General features: G+C 39.1%; 1 protein-coding gene across 1 annotated transcript; it reads right to left on the reverse strand.

Annotated features, from left to right (window-relative positions):
• Positions 1 to 19: 19 nt before the first annotated feature.
• On the reverse strand, positions 20 to 19,407 carry LOC106090933 (uncharacterized). Its single transcript, XM_059367084.1, has 8 exons — positions 18,784 to 19,407; positions 18,345 to 18,735; positions 16,150 to 18,203; positions 15,672 to 15,909; positions 15,415 to 15,593; positions 797 to 867; positions 490 to 624; positions 20 to 416 (listed from the first exon to the last, which is right to left on the reverse strand). Exons 1-8 carry the CDS (start codon positions 19,405 to 19,407, stop codon positions 20 to 22), a joined length of 4,089 nt encoding a protein of 1,362 aa, XP_059223067.1.
• Positions 19,408 to 20,505: the final 1,098 nt, after the last annotated feature.

Consider the following 20,505-nt stretch of genomic DNA (forward strand, 5'->3'; position numbering starts at 1 on the left):
AGGGAGATCAAACACTGTATTATTTTATTTTTGGGGGATCTTTTCGACCAAGCACTGGTTTGGACAAATACAAAATATTTTTCTTTTTCAATATACGATTCTGCTCATTTTCGGTATTTCGTACGGTTATGGTATTGGAGGAAACAATGTCCCATGGTTTGAGGTAATGGTTGCCCGGCACCGGTGCATGGGGATAATCAATGATGAATTGATACCTAAGCGATCCATCGTCATGGGATTCTTTCATAATCAAATTACTTGGTCTAACGAAGATTTTGTCTGTCTTATTGTTTGGGATTTCCAGACTATCACTTGGCTGTATGGCAAAAGCTTCGGTGAATTGCCAGCATAGCATAGAGGTCAATAGAATTTTCAGCAATAAATCACACAGTAGGTTATCCATATTTGAATTTGTTCTGAAGCAAAAATCATAAAGAAAATAAAACGTAAGTAAAAAAATTTAATACGTCTTATTTTGGCATTACTTACCTCCGTTTGATGATGTTCAGGCTGACTTTGTTACTTAAACGCAAATCTTGACTAAATACTCCGAATGTGAGTCCACTTTCTTTTATATGGAACAGGTTGGCTGCTTTAATGGTTACTCGCTTCACAGACCATTGACTTTTATGATGGCAATCAATACCCTACTGGCAAGAGCTGATGTGGTCGGAAACTCTGGCTGCTGAGAAGATTCCCGCTGTGGCTACTCTTTGTTTGGGTTACATAAGTTCTTAAGTTGATGTTATGTTATGTGTTCTACTGCCCAACATTTTGCAGACAATTATAGCAGTACCAGGTTATGGTGGTCAACACCGGTGACAACAAGTCGCCTTCATCCGCTCCTTCCTTGATCATAAAGTTTTCCTGTTTTGTTTCGCAAAGAAAGTGACAATATATTTAACATAAACTAAACTGAATCACTTTCATTGGATAAAGCGTCTTTAAATGCAAATTAAACAACCAACCTAACCAAATGGCACTCTTCTGTAAAGTTGAATAAAAATCTGTGCACATTGGTTGTGGAGGGGATAAATTTTCGCAATAACTTCAAAGGTGAAACGTTTGCAAGGCAATAGGTGGATTGTTAAGAAAATGTGCATACAACTCCGATTTTTTGCAGGTACTCTTGCTACCTTTGAGATCTGGAATGAATGCCTTGAAAAATTCAACAAGCCTTAAGGAGTTGTATTCTACTGGATTAAAAGTGATGGGGAGGATCCCGAGATGGACTAAATTGCAAACAAGTAAAAAGGCGTTAAGTTCGGCCGGGCCGAACTTTGGATACCCACTACCTCGGGGAAAAATGTAAATCACCTTTCGTCAAATTCCGAAAAAATGCTTACCTTATACCCCATAGCAGTTATATCGAAATATGTTCCGATTTGGACCAAATACTAATAAGTACAAGTCATTGTTCTACTGTGTATAACAAAATATTGGTCTTTTTATTTTTAGATATAGCTAAAATAAACCGATCTGAACCATATACGACACGGATGTCGAAAAGCCTAACATAAGTGTCAAATTTCAGTGAAATCAGTACAAAACCTTAAATCGAGAGATCGGTCTATATGGGAGCTATATCCAAATCCAGACCGATTTAGGCCATATTGCAGAAGTTTGTCGAGGGGCTTAACTAAACTCACTGTCCCAAATTTCGGCGACATCGGACAATAAAAGCGCCTTTTATGGCCCCAAAAAAGCGAGAAATCGGTCTATATAACAGCTATATCCAAATCTGAACTGATCAAAGCCAAATTGAAGAAGAATGTCGAAGGGCCTTACACAACTCACTGTCCCAAATTTCAGCAAAATGGGATAATTAATGTGGCTTTTATGGGTCCAAACCCTTAAATAGAGAGATCGGTCTATATGGCAGCTATATCCAAATCCAGACCAATCTGGGCCAAATTGAAGAAGAATGTCGAAGGGTAAATTTCGGCGAAATCGGTCAATAAATGCGCCTTTTATGGCCGCAAGACCTTAAATCGAGAAATCGGTCTATATGGCAGCTATATCCAAATCCAGACCGATCTGGGCCAAATTGAACAAGGATGTCGAAGAACCTAGCACAACTAACTGTCCCAAATTTCGGCGAAATCGGTCAATAAATGCGCCTTTTACGGCCGCAAGACCTTAAATCGAGTAATCGGTCTATATGGCAGCTATATCCAAATCTGCTCCGATCAGGGTCAAATTGAAGAGAGATGTCGAAGGGCCTAACATAAGTCACTGTTTCAAATTTCAGCAAAATCGGATTATAATGTGGAGGTTTAGACCCTAAATCGGGCCTTAGACCCTAAATCGGCGGATCGGTCTATATGGGGGCTATATCAACATATAGTCCGATATAGCCCATCTTCGAACTTAACCTGCCTATGGAGAAAAAAAATCTGTGCAGTTTTGGCTCAATATCTCTATTTTTAAAGACTGTAGCGTGATTTCAACTGACTGACGGACTTACATGGTTGGAACGTCTTAGATTTTTACGCTGATCAAGAATATATATACCTTATAGGGTCGGAAATGGATATTTCGATGTATTGCAAACGGAATGACAAAATGAATACACTCCCATCCCTTGGTGGTGGGTATAATGAGTCATTCAGATGAAAGAGGCTCAATTTTGTTGTTGTAGATTAGGTTAGGTAAGTTTTATGTGGCAGTTTGCCATCAGACTCATTTAGACGTTTTCGTCTATAGTGAAAACACAGCCTGCTAGTTCCCGCCGTTGAACCATCCACATGTAACTCCTTCTGACTTTCAGTGCGGGACACACACACAACAGATGTTCTATAGTCTCTTCTTCCCCGAAGCCCTCACAGCTTATGCAGAAGTCATTACTTGTAACTATCATGAAGGACACAATGGCTGAGACGTTTGTTTTAGCAAGTGGCAGCAATTCGGTAGACCCCTTCAAGTCTAGATTGCAAATGCAAACTTTGCCCATGAACATTCCACTATAGAACAGGGGCAAACTTCTCACATATCAATGAGTGCAGTTCGATTAAAATTTAAGCTCAATGATAAGGGGCCTCCCATTTGATAGCCGAGTCCGAACGGCGTGCCGCAGTACGACACCTTTTTTGGTGAGAAGTTTTACGTGGCATAGTACCTCACAAATATTGCCAGCATTAGGAGAGGAAAACCACCGCTGAAAATTTGTTTCTGATAATCTCGCCAGGATTAGAACCCAGGCGTTCAGCGTCATAGGTGGACAAGCCTTCTCAAGTCTAGATTGCGCCACATCATTTTGGAATATTTACTACCCCCACTTTAAGACCTTTTTGCCATTCATTGCCATTCGTGCCTGACCCTGAAGACTTAGCTTACATGCCGCTAATGGTAGACATGAGAACCTTACCTCCGCGTGGTAAGGTTTTTCTGCTTTTGAAATGCTAATGACATTTGTATCCCTCCATCCCACAGGTATATACGACATACTGATACAAGCAGAGTATATCTCCCAAAGTCAAGGCCTGGCGACTTAAAGGAGTCGAATCTTTTTATCACCCAAAGGATTTGCGACTCATACACAATTTCCCGAATAACCTCTGACGAATGCATGTCAGTGACAACCTCTTCTGGTGCCACATTCTGTTGCTATAAAAGCGAGAATATGAGCCTATAACTGTATTCTACGAGAGGATGTGGCTATACCAAGAGCAGCGGCCTGACCTTTTACTTATGGGGTCATTTCGACTCTATAAAGTTTATGTACTTTTGTTCGTCTTAAACTCAAAGGCGATCTAGCCGATGGCACCGAAAATGAACCAGATCGGACAATATTTGGTTATAGGTGCCATATGAACCAATCGCCCGATTTAAGGTCCCGATCTTAAGGCATTGTAGATGTTATATGAACCGATTTCCATATGTTGGGTCTTGACCCCTTAAAGGTGCATTTACTGTACGTCTTCGCTGAAGTTGTAGAGTAAGTTTTACGCTGAAGTGGTAGAGTAAGTTTTAATATTCATGTTGAATATGGAATAGATTGGTCCATAATGTAATAGGTTGGACCATAATGTAATATAGCTGTATATAATGGTCCATTTTTCAATGGGACGCTTTTAGGACGTAATTTTAATACTGTTTGGCTAATATTTTTACAAGAATTCTTTGATGACATCCGATACCCACATTTAGTGTGTTTTAAATGAAACTCTTATGTATATGATTAGTCCCCATATTAACAGAATCGTTTCCTAAGCACCTATTGAGCAATATAGCTACCGCAATTACCTACATTATTATACCCACCACCGAAGGATGGGGGTATATTCATTTTGTCATTCCGTTTGCAACACATCGAAATATCCATTTCCGACCCTATAAAGTATATATATTCTGGATCAGCGTAAAAATCTAAGACGATCTAGCCATGTCCGTCTGTCTGTTGAAATCACGCTACAGTCTTTTTTGTCCATAAGCAGGTTAAGTTCGAAGATGGGCTATATCGGACTATATCTTGATATAGCCCCCATATAGACCGATCCTCCGGTTTAGGGTCTTAGGCCCACAAAAGCCACATTTATTATCCGATTTTGATGAAATTCGGGGCAGTGAATTATGTAAGGCCCATCGACATCCTTCGTTAATTTGGCTCAGATCGGTCCAGATTTGGATATAGCTGCCATATAGATCGATCCTCCGATTTATGGTGTAAGGCCCATAATAATCACATTCATTATCCGATTTTGCTGAAATTTGGGACAGTGAGATGTGTTAGGCCCTTTGACATATTTCTTCAATTTGGTCCAGATCGGTTCAAATTTGGATAAAGCTGCCATATAGACCGATTTCTTGATTTATGGTTTTGGGCCCATAAAATGCTCATTTATTGCCCGATGTCCCCGAAATTTGGAACAGTGAGTTAAGTTAAGCCCCTTGACATACTTCTGCAATATCGCACAGATCGGTCCAGATTTGGATATAGCTGCCATATAGACCGATATCTAGGTTTTAGGTTTTGGGGCCATAAAATACGCATTTATTGTCCGATGTCGCTGAAATTTGAGACAGTGAGTTTGGTTAGGCTCTTCGACGTCCTTCTTCAATTTTGCCCAGATCGGTCCAGATTTGAATATAGCTGCCATATAGACCGATCTCTGGATTTAAGGTTTAGGGCCCATAAAAGAGGCATTTATTGTCCGATTTCGCCGAAATTTGGGACAGTGCTTAGTGTTAGGCTCTTCGACATGTTTATGTATCTTGGCCCAAATCGGTCCAGATTTGGATATAGCTGCCATGTAGACCGATATCTCGATTTAAAGTCTTGGCCCCATAAAAGGCGCATTTATAATCCGATTTCACTGAAATTTGACACAGTGACTTATTTTCGGCTTTTCGACATCCGTGTCGTATATAGTTCAGATCGGTATGAGGTATATGAGTATAAGGTATGAAATTTTCACCGAATTTTGATGAAAAGTGGTTTACATATATACCCGAGGTGGTGGGTATCCAAAGTTCGGCCCGGCCGAACTTAACGCCTTTTTACTTGTTTTTTTATGAAGTTATCTTAAGACCTGTATATTGAGGCATTTTGTATATTTCTTTCATTTTTTAAACATTTTTCAGCTATGCGATTTAACGACTTCAAGTAAGAGATTGCTAGCCTACTTTTTGGCGGATTTATTAAATCTTAACCAAGTACTATTAACACCTCATTCTCATAATAAGAAGCTTAAAAGATATATTGAAATATTGTATGTATTTATGATTTGATTTAACAATTTTACCAAAAAAATATATTGCAAACCTAATTTGCAATAGAAATAAAATTCTATTTAAATGAAAACGAGCCAAAGAACAAAAACTTTAAACTAAATATGCTATCTTTAAATTAAATTTTCTATTTACTAACGGACATGATACTCCGTCTCAAATTTTGGTCGCTGATTGATTCTTATTTTACTACAAAGATGACTGTCCAACTATTATTTTTTGAAAAATTCTTTTCTATGCCTACCCCCCATCTAGTCATTCCACGTGAAACACATCGTATCATTCGTATAGGACACCATAAAGTATATATATTTTGATCGTCTCGACGTTCTGAGTCGATCTAGGGGTCGATCGCGTAAAGCTACTGACTTGAAATTTTGCACATATACTTAATATTGATGTAGGTCGTTAAGGATTGCAAATGGGTCATAGCGGTTTAGATTTAGATATATCTCCTATATAAACCGATCTTCCGATTTGACATCGTAAGCCCCTGGAAGCCGCAATATTTGACCGATTTGGCTGAAATTTTGCATTTGTATTCTGCTAAGACTTCCATTAACTGTGCTAAGTACGATCTGAATCGGTCGATAACCTGATATAGCTCCCATATAAACCGATCTCCCGATTTGTCTTCTTGAGCCCCTACAAGCCTCAATTTTTGTCCGATTAGAGCACGTAGTGCTTTGTTATGACTTTCAACAACTGTGCCAAGTACGGTCCAAATCCTTCAATAGCCGGATATAGCTCCCATATAATCCGATCTCCAGATCTTTTAACAACCGAACGAAGTTGATCGAGAAACCGGTTTACATGGGAGCTATATCAGGTTATAAACTTATTCGAACCGTATTTGGTACAGTTGTTGGAAGTCGTAACAGAATACCACAAAATTTCAGCCAAATCGGATACAAATTGAGGCTTCTAAGGGCTCAGAAGTCAAATCCTGGGATCGGTTTATATGGGACCTATATCTGTTCGGATCATATTAGGCATGGATGTTGGAAATCATAACGCAAGTCCTTGTTTCAAATTTTAGCCAAATCGGATGCATATTGGGGCTTCTTGAGGCTCAAGGAATCAAGTGCGGGGATCGGATTATATGGGAGCTATATTCAAATCTGAACCGACATGGCCCATTTGCAATCCCCATTGACCTACATCAATAAGAAGTATGCATGCAAAATATCAAGCGGATAGCTTTACGCGTTCAAACGCTACCGTGATTTGGTTAGACGGACGGGAGGACATGGTTAGATAGACTCATGGGGTTGCAAATAAATATTTCCATGTGTTACAAACATAATGACGAGATTTATATACCCCCATCCTGCGGTGGTGGATATAAAAATTAAACATTTAAAGACACTCCTATATGAAAGGTTATTTTGTGTCTTTAACTGCGGTTCACCATTATTTTATCCCAAGAGAAATTTCTTAACTTTCAACGATATTTTAACCTTAATTTTGAATTTTTGCGTCTAGGATCTCATTAAGTATATAAATTCTTCCGTCCGCCTGTCTCTCCGTCATCTGTCTGTCGAAAGCATACTAAATTTCGAATGAGTAAAGCTATGCGCATGAAATTGTGCACTAGTACATTTTATTAGTGTAGGTCGGTTGGGATTATAAATGGGGCACATCGGTCCGTGTTTTGATATAGCTGCCATATATACCGTTCTTGGATCTTGATTTCTTGATCTTTTAGAGGGAGCAATTCTAAAACAATTTGGTTGTAATTTTGCACCTGGTGTGGTCAAATCGGAAGATCGGTTTATATGGGAGCTATTTCAGGTTCGTGACCTATTTGAACTGAACTTGGCACAGTTTTTGGAAGTAATAGCAGATCACTATGCGTAAAATTTCAGACAAATCGGACAAAAACTTGCGTCTTCCATGGGCTCATGAAGTAAAATCGGGAGATCAGTTTATACGGGGCTATATGTAAATCTGAACCATTTGCAATCCCCAACGACCAGTATCAATATTAAGTATCTGTGCAAAAGTTCAAGCGGCTAGTATTACGCGTTCGACCGCTATCGTGATTTTGACAAACGGACAGATGGTCGAATATGAGTAGATCGAATCAGAATGTCGAGACTATCTAAAATATATATACTTTATGAGGTTGCAGATCAGCAGATCATTATTTCGAGGTGCTACAAACGGAATGACTAGGTTAGTATACCCTCAAAATCCCTTAAATAAGGGAAATATTTTTCACCGAAGGGAATGTTCCCTTAAAAAACTGGAAAATTGAACATCTTTAAATTAAGTCTGCTAATCTTTGGCTCGAATCTTTAAAATTAGGACATCGGCATTTATAAACAACTTTTCAAAGCTGAAGGGACAACCGTCTTAGCATCTTCAAAACCCTGTCTTTCCATGCGTTATACTAATTAATACTCTGAAAAAATAGATTCAACTACTTGGAAATTAAATTGAGGCAATGAAATGTATGTACAATAGCAACATAATATACAATGGCCAACCAAATATCAGTTATGTTGATTAAAGAAAATCCAATTTCAATTAAAAAGGTGAATAAACTTAGGCAATCGTTGAATACATTAATTTACCCATCCATATTTTGTTATGCATGCTGAAGAAATTAAACAGCTAATACCAAATAACACAACTAACTAATGCTGAAACTAGTTATAGTATGGAGAATGGAGGGGAATGATTTCTAAATTAATACCCGGCATATAAAGAATTAAGAAAATTATTGTTTTAATCACGGCGATAACACCTTATATATGTCAGATTTCAAGACTTATTTAACACTGCATAGAAATGAGAGCAAAAATATTAATATTCGGAAACTAATATCGGAAACAAGTTTAAAATTGTTGTACATTCTCACATATGTGCAAAATGCATTTTGTTAAACTAATTAAAGATGAGCCTCCCATAAAAAATGGTAAAATTAAGAAAAGAGCTCACGAATATGGGTCTCTTATAATAGACCGATTCAGATCATACTTTGCATGGATGTTAGAAGATGTAACTCAAGTCTTTGTTCCAAATATTAGCCACATCGAATGAAAATTTAAGCTTCTAGGGGCCCAAGAAGCCAAATCGGGAGATTGATTTATATGGGGGCTATATCCAAATCCGAACCGATATGGCCCATTTGCAATCCCCAATAACCTACATGAATAGTAAGTAACTGTGCAAAATTTCAAGCGGCTAGCTTTTCGAATTCGACTGTTATCGTGATTTCGACAAATATATTGATCCACATGGCTAGATCGACTCAAAATGTAGAGACGATCCAGAATATATATACTTTATGGGGTCGCATATCAATATTTCGACGTGTTATAAACGTAACGACTAAATTTGCATACCCCCATCCTATGATGGTGGGTATAAAAAAACTCCTACAGGAATGTAATGTTGATAAAATTATATCAAAGAATGTATTTGTGCAAATTTTCAACAAGCCAATTCGCGTGTCTTTTATTATATCCACCAACGAAGGCTAGGGGAATATTCATTTTGTCAATCAGTTGCCAACACATAGAAATATCCTTTTCCGACCCAATAAAGTATATATATATATTCTTGATCGTCATAAAAATTAAAGACGATCTAGCCATATCTATCCGCTTCTCCGACAGTCTGTTGAAATAACGCTACCGTCTTTAACAAGTAAAAGCGTGCTAAGTTCGGCGGGACCGAATCTTATATACCCTCCACTATGGATCGCATTTGTCGAGTTCTTTTCTCGGTATCTCTTTTTTGGCCAACAAAAGATAAATGAAAATAATTACTATGCTATTGGAGCTGTATGAATTTATGGTTTCGATCCGTACCATAATCGTCCGTCCGTGGTCTGTCGAAATAAGGATAGGGGTCGAACGCGTAACGCTACTGGTTTGAGATTTTGCACATATACTTAATATTGAGTATACAAATCTAGTCATCGTGTTTGTAACACTTTCAAATATTGGTCTGGTAGGCCATAAAGTATAAATATATATATATATATATATATATATATATATATATATATATATATATATATATATATATATATATATATATATATATATATATATATATATATATATATATATATATACTTTATGGCCTACCAGACCAATATATATATATATATATATATATATATATATATATATATATATATATATATATATATATCGTGTCGACATTCTAAGTCTATCTGACCATGTCCTTCCGTCCATCTGTCGAAATCACGATAGCGGTCGAACGCGTAAAGCTGTCATCTTGATATTTCGCATGAATACTTGTTATTGATGTAGGTCGTTAAGGATTGCAAATGGCTCATATCCATTCAGATTTAGATATATCTCCTATATAAACCGATCTTCCGAATTGACTTCTTGAGCGTCTGGAAGCCGCAATCTTTGACCGATTTGGCTGAAATTTTGCATTTGTGTTCTGTTAAGACTTCCAACAACTATGCTAAGTACGATCTGAATCGACTAAATTTGCATACCCCCATCCTATGATGGTGGGTATAAAAAAACTCCTACAGGAATGTAATGTTGATAAAATTATATCAAAGAAATGTATTTGTGCAAATTTTCAACAAGCCAATTCGCGTGTCTTTTATTATATCCACCAACGAAGGATGGGGGAATATTCATTTTGTCAATCAGTTGCCAACACATAGAAATATCCTTTTCCGACCCAATAAAGTATATAAATATTCTTGATCGTCATAAAAATTAAAGACGATCTAGCCATATCTGTCCGTCTCTCCGACTGTCTGTTGAAATAACGCTACCGTCTTTAACAAGTAAAAGCATGCTAAGTTAGGCGGGACCGAATCTTATATACCCTCCACTATGGATCGCATTTGTCGAGTTCTTTTCTCGGTATCTCTTTGTTGGCCAACAAAAGATAAATGAAAATAATTACTATGCTATTGGAGCTGTATGAATTTATGGTTTCGATCCGTACCATAATCGAACTGAAAGTTGGAGACCATAGTAGAAGTCATTGTGTAAAATTTCAGCCAATTCGAATAAGAATTGCGTCCTTAAGGGGCTCAAGAAGTAAAATAGGGAGATCGGTTTATATGGGAGCTGTATCAGGCTATAGACCGATTCACACCATATTTGACACGTATGTTGAAAGTCATGGGAGAAGCGCCCTCTAGATGCTCAAGAAGTTAAGATCCAAGGTCGGTTTATATGGCAGCTATATCAGGTTATGGACCGATTTGAACCATATTTGACACTGGTATTGAAAGTCATAACAAAATACGTTATACAAATTTTACCCAAAGTGGATAAGAATTGCGCCCTCTAGTTGTTTTAGAAGTCAAGATTAAAGATCGGTTTATGTGGCTATCAGGTTATGGACCGATCCGAACCATACTTAGCATAGTAGATGGAAGTTGTAATGAAACTCGTCAAACTTCAACCAAATCGAATAATAATTGCGCCCTTAGTGGCTGAAGAAGTCAAGACCCCAGATCGGTTTATATGACAGCATCATTTGGTTATGGACCGATTTGAACCATATTTGACACAGTTATTGGAAGTCTTAACAAAACACCTTATACAAATTTTCAACCAGATCGGATAAGAATTTCAACCTCTGGCAGCTATATCTAAACATTGGCCGATATGGCCCATTTACAATACCAAAATTTCTGCACTAGCTTTACTCCATCGAAAGTTAACGTGCTTTCGACAGACGGACGGACGGACAGACGGACGGATGGACAGACGGACGGACGGACAGACGGACGGACAGACGGACGGACGGACAGACGGACGGACGGATAGAAGGACGGACGGACGGATAGAAGGATGGACGGACGGATAGAAGGACGGACGGACGGACGGACGGACGGACGGACGGACTGAAGGCTGGACTGAAGGACGGACGGACAGAAGGACGGACGGACAGAAGGACGGACGGACAGAGGGACGGACGGACAGAAGGACGGACGGACAGAAGGACGGACGGACAGACGGACGGACAAACGGACGAACAAACGGACGGATAAACGGACGGATAAAGGGACGAACAAATGGACGGATAGACGGACTGACACGGCTAGATCGACTTAATATGACATGACGATCAAGAATATATACACTTAATAGGGTCTTAGACAAATATTTCGAAATTGACGAAATTAATATACCCCATTCTATGGTGAAGGATATAAAAAATTTAAATACTGAGCTGAAACTTTGCACAGTTTATTTTTTGTCTATAGGCAGGTTAAGTTCGAAGATGGGTTATATCGGACTATATCTTAATAAAGCCCCCATATAGACCGATCTGAAGGACTTAGGCCCATAAAAACCACATTAACTATCCGATTTTGCTAAAATTAGAGACAGTGCGTTAAGCCAGTCGACATCCCTCTTCAATTTGTCTCAGATCGGTGCAGATTTGGATATAGCTGCCATATAGACCGATCTTTCGATTTAAGGTCTTGGGCCCATAAAAGGAGAATTTATTAACCGATTCCGCTGAAATTTGGGAAAATGAGTTATGTTAGGACCTGCGACATCTTTGTTTAATTTGGCCTTGATCAGTACAGATTTGGATATAGCTGCAATATAGACCGATCTCTCGATTTAAATTTTTGAGGCTCATAAAAGGCACATTTATTGTCCGATTTCGCTGAAATTAGGGACACTAAATTTTGTGAAGCTCCCCGTCATTCTTCTTCAATTTGATTTCGATCGGTCTAGGTTTAGATATAGCTGATCTCCCAATTTAAAGTTTTGGACCCATAAAAGGCGCATTTATTGTTCGATTTCTCAGGAACTTGGTACAGCAAATTGTATTAGGCTCCTCGACATTCTTCTTCCATACGGCCCGGATCAGTTCAGATTTGAATATAGCTGCCATATAAACCGTTCTCCCGATTTAAGTTTTTAGGTCCATAAAAGGTGAATTTATTAACAGATTTCGCTGAAATTAGGCACAATGAGTTTCGGTAGGCCCTTCGACATTCATGCTGAGTAGGGTTTAGGTCGGTCTATATTTCTTTGTAACTGCCATATAGACCGACCCCTCAATTAAGGGTCTTAGGCCCATAACAAGCGTTTTTATGCCCTCCGACATAGGATGGGGGTGTACTAATTCCGTCAGTCTGTTTGTAACTCCTCGAAATATTCGTTTGAGACCCTACAAATTATATATATTCTTGACCAGTGTACAAATTTAAGACGATCTAGCCATGTATGTACGTCTGTCTATTGAAATCACGCTACAGTCTTTAGAAATAGAGATATTAAGCTGAAACTTTGCACAGATTCTTGTTTTGTCCCTAAGCAGGTTAAGTTCAAAGATAGGCTATATCGGACTATAACTTCATATAGCGCCCATATAGACCGATCCGCCAATTTTGGGTCTTAGACCCATAAAAACCACTTTTATTATTCGATTTTGCTGAAATTTGGGACAGTGAGTTGTGTTAGGCCCTCCAACATATTTCTTCAATTTGGACCAGATTGGTTCAGATTTGGATATAGCTGCCATATAGACCGATCTCTCGATTCAAGGTTTTGGGCCCATAAAATGCGCATTTATTGACCGATTTTGCCAAAATTTGGGACAGTGAGTTGTGTTAGGCCCTTCGCCATCTTTCTGCAATTTGGCCCAGAATTGTCCAATTTTTTTTTAAAGAAATTTTACATATTTATTATTTGCATTAATATCCAAATCCTGGGCCGACAACAAAGTCTTCACTCCTGTCTGTTCAACTAGTTTTGCCGCATCGTCAGTGAAGCGCTCGAGGAACTTTCTTAACAAAACATGCATTTTGATAAAAAAAAATTCAATAATTTGCAAGAATTTTTTGTTTGTAAGACGATCCATGGTTAACTTATAGACCCAACTGAAGATGTTTGAGAGTGAAACAAAACATGAAATGTGTGGAGCTGTTTTAACCAGTGTTGCCAAAAAGATTATAGCTAAAAAATCACCCTTTACTTCAATTTATTGTACTCCTATCGGAAACGCGAATGCAAATGTTAAACATTAATGTTAGCTAAAACACGATATTTGTATTCTGTATCGACTTTTTTCAAGAAATTGTTTATTTTTTAAACAATAGTGTTTTGAGCCTGTAATCTTTTTTACAGGCTATTGTTGCAAAAAAAATAAAAAAGCGACTATTTAAAGTTTTAATGTACAAAAGCTCCGATATGAACTTCACTTTATTCGACTGCTTCTTTTCTACGAATGATTTAAAATTTCAATGTATGCAAAAATGATCTCGAAAGTAACAGAATGCATTTACCAAAAAAAAAAGGTTTATGTACAAAAAGATTTATTTTAAACATACATACAATAGAATTGACCAGTCTATGTAACTACAAATAGACTGGCAAGTGCTTAGATGTATGAGGGAGTATGTATGTTTATTAGTTGTGTGTATAATTGCACTGCTTGCAGGTACCAAAATATGCACTCGCTTTAAACAACAAAAAACCTGAGTGCAGCGCAAGTGCAAGTGCATTTATGCAATACAGGGCCGGACTTGCGGTTAACATCCTCCCCCCGTTGAAGTACTTGGGGCTTCAACAGAAAAATCAATAGGAAGCAAGGCTAGGTTTGTTACTGCTCGCTTAAAGATGCCACAGCTAGTTCGTATGTTCACCACTCGAGCGACTTCATCTTGACCTTTAATAATTTCAATAACTCGTCCCAATTGCCATTTAAGTGGAGGTAAATTGTCGTCTTTAATGAGCACCAAACTTCCTAAGGAAATGTCTACGCCTTTTGCTTGCCATTTTGTTCGCTCTTGCAAGAGAGAAAGGTAGGAGCTGCTCCATTTTCGCCAGAAAATTTGTTGCAATTCAGAGACCCTTTGCCAGCTATTGAGACGACCGAAGTTGACCCATGTCATATTTGGTTCTGGGATAGAGATTAATGGACCGCCTACTAAAAAATGTCCAGGTGTTAATACATCCAAGTCATCCGGATCTTCTGAAAGAGGACACAATGGGCGAGAATTTAAGACTGCTGATATTTGGCACACTAAAGTCCTCAGTTCATCAAATGTTAATGTGTTGAGTCCAACAACTCTGTAAAAATGAAATTTTGCGGATTTAACAGCTGCTTCCCAGAGCCCTCCGAAGTGAGGCGATCTGGGTGGAATAAATTTCCATTCAATACCATCATCGAGGCACTGTTCATGGACTGCGTTTAAATGTGACTGCCTCAAAAACATTTCTTTCAGTTCATTGAGTTCATTTTTGGCACCGACAAAATTTGTTGCATTATCCGACCATATTGTTCTTGGCTTGCCTCTGATGGAAACAAATCGTCGAAGAGCACATAGCATTTTACTGGCGGGCGACTCTTGACTTCTGATTTGTAGTAGAATGGTCCACAAAAATCCACACCAGTTGTGTGAAAAGCTCTATTCGGTCTAACTCTATCCGAGGGTAAATTGCCCATAACGTGTTGCATTAGCTTTGGCCTCATTCTAAAGCATCTAACACATTTGGATATTATAGAGCTCACCAGTTTCCGTCCACCGATGGGCCAAAATTGCTGCCGAATGGCTGCCAATAAACATTGCGCGCCAGCATGCAGCAATTTGAAATGAAAATGCATCACTATAGATCTTGTAATTGGATGGATTTTAGGTAATATAATGGGGTGACGTGCATCAAACTCCCAATTTGAGTTTTGAAGGCGCCCTCCAACTCGAATCAACCCATTATCGTCAACCATAGGCATCAAAGATGATAATTTGCTGTATGAAGGAATGGCTTTGTTTGCTTTCAATGTTCTATACTCCTCCGAGAAGCAAACTTGTTGAATATTTTTGATTAAAAGGGTTGTCCCAGTTTTGATGTCATCTGGGGTTAACGCTTCAGAAGAACCTCTCAATTTAAAAAATAGAAATTTAGAAATGTACGCAAATATTCGTTGCATTTTTGGAAATGAGTTGTGATACTTACACTGTATCGACAAATCGGTTAATGTAGTTGTAAGTAATACATTCCTTCTCCGCTCTGGCAAGTCCTTCAAGTATTCTGTACTACCAGGCCAGGCTGCAGATTCGCTCAAAAGGAAATCCGGTCCACTATTCCACAACGGTGATTTGAGTAGCTCTTCAGGGGTTGCGCCTCTTGATAAAATGTCAGCTGGATTGAGCTTCGTTGGAACATAGCGCCAAGACATTGTTGTTTCGAGTGACTGAATTCGAGAAACTCTATTCGAGACAAAAATATTGAAGTTTGATGGTAGTTCTCGAAGCCAGGATAATACTACCATTGAATCGGACCAACAAAATACATTGCAGCGAAAAGAAAAAGTTTTAACAACATTATCCACGAGTTCGGATAAAAGACATGCCGCTGAGAGTTCAAGTTTTGGAATTGTCAACGTTTTTATAGGTGAAACTCTAGATTTGGAGCATAATAAACAAGATCTTACAATGCCATCTATTTCCGACCGTACATACACGCATGCGCCGTAAGCAGCTAAACTGGCATCACAAAAGCCATGAATCTGGGTAGAGGCGGAGATTACCGAAACGTAGCGTGGAAATGTAAATCGATGAACTGAATCGAATTTGCTAATATAATCGATCCACGATGAGTGTAACATTTGAGGCAAACTTTCATCCCAATCCAAATTTTGCTTCCAAAGATGCTGCATGAAGATTTTTGCCTTGGTGATAACTGGTCCAATCAAGCCTAAAGGATCATAAAGCCGGGCAATAGATGACAATATGGTGCGCTTGGTTACCACCTTCCAATCATTGATGGGGTTGAACGAAAAAATAAAATTATCACTTTTGGGATCCCAAATCAGCCCAAGAGTTTTTGTGATGTCTGTACCATCATGAAATTTCAGAAACTGTTCACAATCTGAAACTGGAACACCTTCAAGAACAGCTGGCTCATTTGAACACCATTTACGAATCAAAAAATTGCCTCGTTTGAGTAACTCCGACACTTGTTGTCTTATGGCCAAAGCTTCTTCAACAGAATTGCCCCCAGAAATCATATCGTCAACATAAAAATCTCGCCGAACAATCTTAGCGCCAATAGGAAAACAATTCTCTTCATCGATGGAGAGTTGGTGCATTGCGCGTATGGCTAAGAACGCTGCTGGTTTTGTACCATACGTAACAGTGTTTAATTTGTAGACCTTTACTTCCTTCATTTCACTTTCTCGCCAGAGGATACACTGAAGATAATCATCAGGATGGGATACACGTACGCACCTGTACATCTTACAAATATCCCCACTCAGCGCCACCTTGAAAAATCTGTATCTGACTAGTGTATTAAACAATTTCGGTTGTATGCTAGGCCCAGCGTATAGAATATCGTTTAATGACATTCCTGATGTGGTTTTGGCCGAACCATCGAAGACAACTCTTAGCTTCGTCGAAGTACTGTCCAACTTATGGACACAATGATGAGGCAAGAAATATTTGGCTTCAGGTACCTGGGGCGATATTAACGACATATGATTTAAATCAGCATACTCACGAATAAAGGCAGTGTATTGGGCTTTTATTTCCGGATGGCGCCTGAATTTCCTTTCTAAACCATACAGACGCTGTAGTGCTTGTTGGTAAGAGCCTCCTAGGGATGAAACATCTTTGCCTTCGACTTTAGGCAATCGAACCGAATATTCACCTGTAGGTAGCCGGACGAAATTGTTGACGAAATGGGTTTCACAATACGTGTCCTCTTCAATAATGGGCTTAAAGTTGGTTTCAATTTCCCAAAATCCTTTAATAATTGTTGAAAGTTGTGCTTCTTCTTCCTTCAAATCGGTATAAATAACGGCAAGCGAACAAGATTGCCGTGAACGAAAACTTCCTCCAGCAACTACCCATCCTAGTAAGGTTTTTTGCAAGACTGGTAAGTTGGCGGCAATCTTAATTTGCCCAACTGACATCAAATCGAAGAATAGTTCAGCACCAATCAAGATATCTATGCGATCAGGCTTATCAAATGATGGATCTGCAAGCTGAATATTTTTGGGAATATTCCAATTCGAAGTTTCCAAATTTATGCCGGGTTGATAGTCTGTGATTGTGGGTACAACCATGGCAGCGAATGTTGTAGAAAACTCGCCAATTCTAGATTTTACTACCAGATCAACAGATTTGTTTACATCAACACTTCCATCCCCAATGCCAGAAATGGTGGCTGAAACCCGATGGCAGTCTAAGCTAAGACGCTTGACAAGGCGATTGGCAATCAAGTTAAGCTGCGACGCAGAGTCCAAAATCGCTCGGCATGGAATGAATTCACCAAATCTATTTTTGGCAAGGATGATGGCAGTCGCAAGCAAAACGCTACCACTTGAAGATGAGGACGGCCCAGATGAGATGTCGGTGGATGACGTCAGCACCGCTTGAGTGCTCGATGGTTCCACAGGTTGCGATGATGTTGAAGGATGTGGCGTAGATGGTTGCTCCATATGCAACATAGTATGGTGTTTTGATGAACATTGCCGACAGCAGCCTGAGAAACATGTTTTCAAGGAATGCCCCTTACGGAGACAATTCAGACATAATTTGAGCCTTTTTGCTTCTTTAAACCGAAGAGAGGGAGAGAGGTTAGAAAACTGTGGACAATTTACAATAAAATGGTCCACTGAGTCACAAAAAACACACGATGGCGATTTGGCTCCTGCAGCCACATGCACATGACGATTTTTGGGGTTTTGTTTCTTGGTGTTCTGGTGTGTTGAATCCATGTTTGTGACAGAGTGCTCCAAATTTTCGAGCATACGACACCTTTGGTCTAAAAATGATGACATGGAACTCCAACTGGGCAATTCATTTGCCACCAAGCTCTCTTCCCACTTAATCTGTGCGGCCCTGTCCATTTTTGATGTTGCCAAATATATTAAAAGACCATCCGCTATTTGGCCTTTGGAGGTAATGGTCATCATAGCACGTAAATGCGAATTCATTTTGTCACTAAGATGTCTAAGGCCTACAGCAGAAACATTTTCGACAGGTTTCAGGGAAAATAATTCTTTAATGTGACTCTGAAAATGTAATAATTTATTATCGAATCTATTTTTCAATAATTTTACCGCTTCCGCATAGTTTTTCTCGGTCAGCTCCAATGAAGAAACAGTGTCTAGAGCGATACCAGTAAGGCTAGAACGAAGATGATGAAACTTCTCTAAAACACTGAGATCCGTGCTGCTGTCGACAACCGTGGTAAACAAGGAGAAAAAGTTCGGCCAATCTGCATAACCTCCACTGAATTTGGGCAACTGAATTTCTGGAAGCCTAGTTTTTCGCATGGCCGATGAATTTTCACCAAACGAACCACCATCAATAGAAAATTGACGCATCGTTGAAGACCTAAGGTTTGATTCTGCCCTTTGAATAACATTCAATCGCCTGGTCAATTTAGCCTTCGCATCCAAGTATAGAGTTGTGAACCTCAGGCGCCCATTATATTCTTGTTCGACGGTTAATATTTCCTCCAATGCTGATTGAGCGTCTTCAAATGATGCGTTTATTTGGTCCACAAAGTCGAGACGGACGGACAAATCGGCCAAATCATATTGGGCCAGCTGCTCGCTTGTTAGGCTTTTGATTAATGTCTCCAACTGCTTCTCCATCGCTGATATTTTAGTTCGGAACGGCAAAACATTTTCAGCAACTTCCCCATTAATGGTATCGGTACCTTGATCAGTTACAGGCATTTTTCACTGTTCCACTTTCCAAACGATATATTTTTAAACGATAAAGTACTATCCGAATTGATATTTTTATACCCACCACCGAAGGATGGGGGTATATTCATTTTGTCATTCCGTTTGCAACACATCGAAATATCCATTTCCGACCCTATAAAGTATATATATTCTTGATCAGCGTGAAAATCTAAGACGATCTAGACATGTCCGTCCGTCTGTCCGTCTGTCCGTCTGTCCGTCTGTCTGTTGAAATCACGCTACAGCCTTTAAAAATAGAGATATTGAGCTGAAATTTTGCACAGATTCTTTTTTTGTCCATAAGCAGGTCAAGTTCGAAGATGGGCTATATCGGACTATATCTTGATATAGCCCCCATATAGACCGATCCTCCGATTTAGGGTCTTAGGCCCATAAAAGCCATATTTATTATCCGATTTTGCTGAAATTTGGAACAATGAGTTGTGTTAAGCCCTTCGACGTCTTTCTTCAATTTGATCCAGATCGGTTCAGATTTGGATATAGCTCCCATATAGACCGATCCTCCGATTTATGGTCTAAGGCCCATAAAAGCCACATTTATTATTCGATTTCGCTGAAATTTGGGACAGTGAGTTGTGTTAGGTCTTTCGACTTCCTCTGTTAATTTGGGTCAGATCGGTTCAGATTTGGATATAGCTGCCATATAGACCGATCCTCCGGTTTAGGGTCTTAGGCCCACAAAAGCCACATTTATTATCCGATTTTGATGAAATTCGGGACAGTGAATTGTGTAAGGCCCGTCGACATCTTACGTTAATTTGGCTCAGATCGGTTCAGATTTGGATATAGCTGCCATATAGACCGATCCTCCGATTTATGGTGTTTGGTCCATAAAAGCCACATTTATTGTCCGATTTTGCTGAAATTTGGGACAGTGAGTTGTGTTAGGCCCTTCGACGTCTTTCTTCAATTTGATCCAGATCGGTTCAGATTTGGATATAGCTGCCATATAGACCGATTTCTTGATTTATTGTTTTGGGCCCATAAAATGCTCATTTATTGTCCGATGTCGCCGAAATTTAAGACAGTGAGTTAAGTTAAGCCCCTTGACATACTTCTGCAATA

The sequence above is a fragment of the Stomoxys calcitrans genome, chromosome 4 (genome assembly GCF_963082655.1).
Source record: "Stomoxys calcitrans chromosome 4, idStoCalc2.1, whole genome shotgun sequence".
In the NCBI taxonomy this organism is placed as follows: domain Eukaryota; kingdom Metazoa; phylum Arthropoda; class Insecta; order Diptera; family Muscidae; genus Stomoxys; species Stomoxys calcitrans.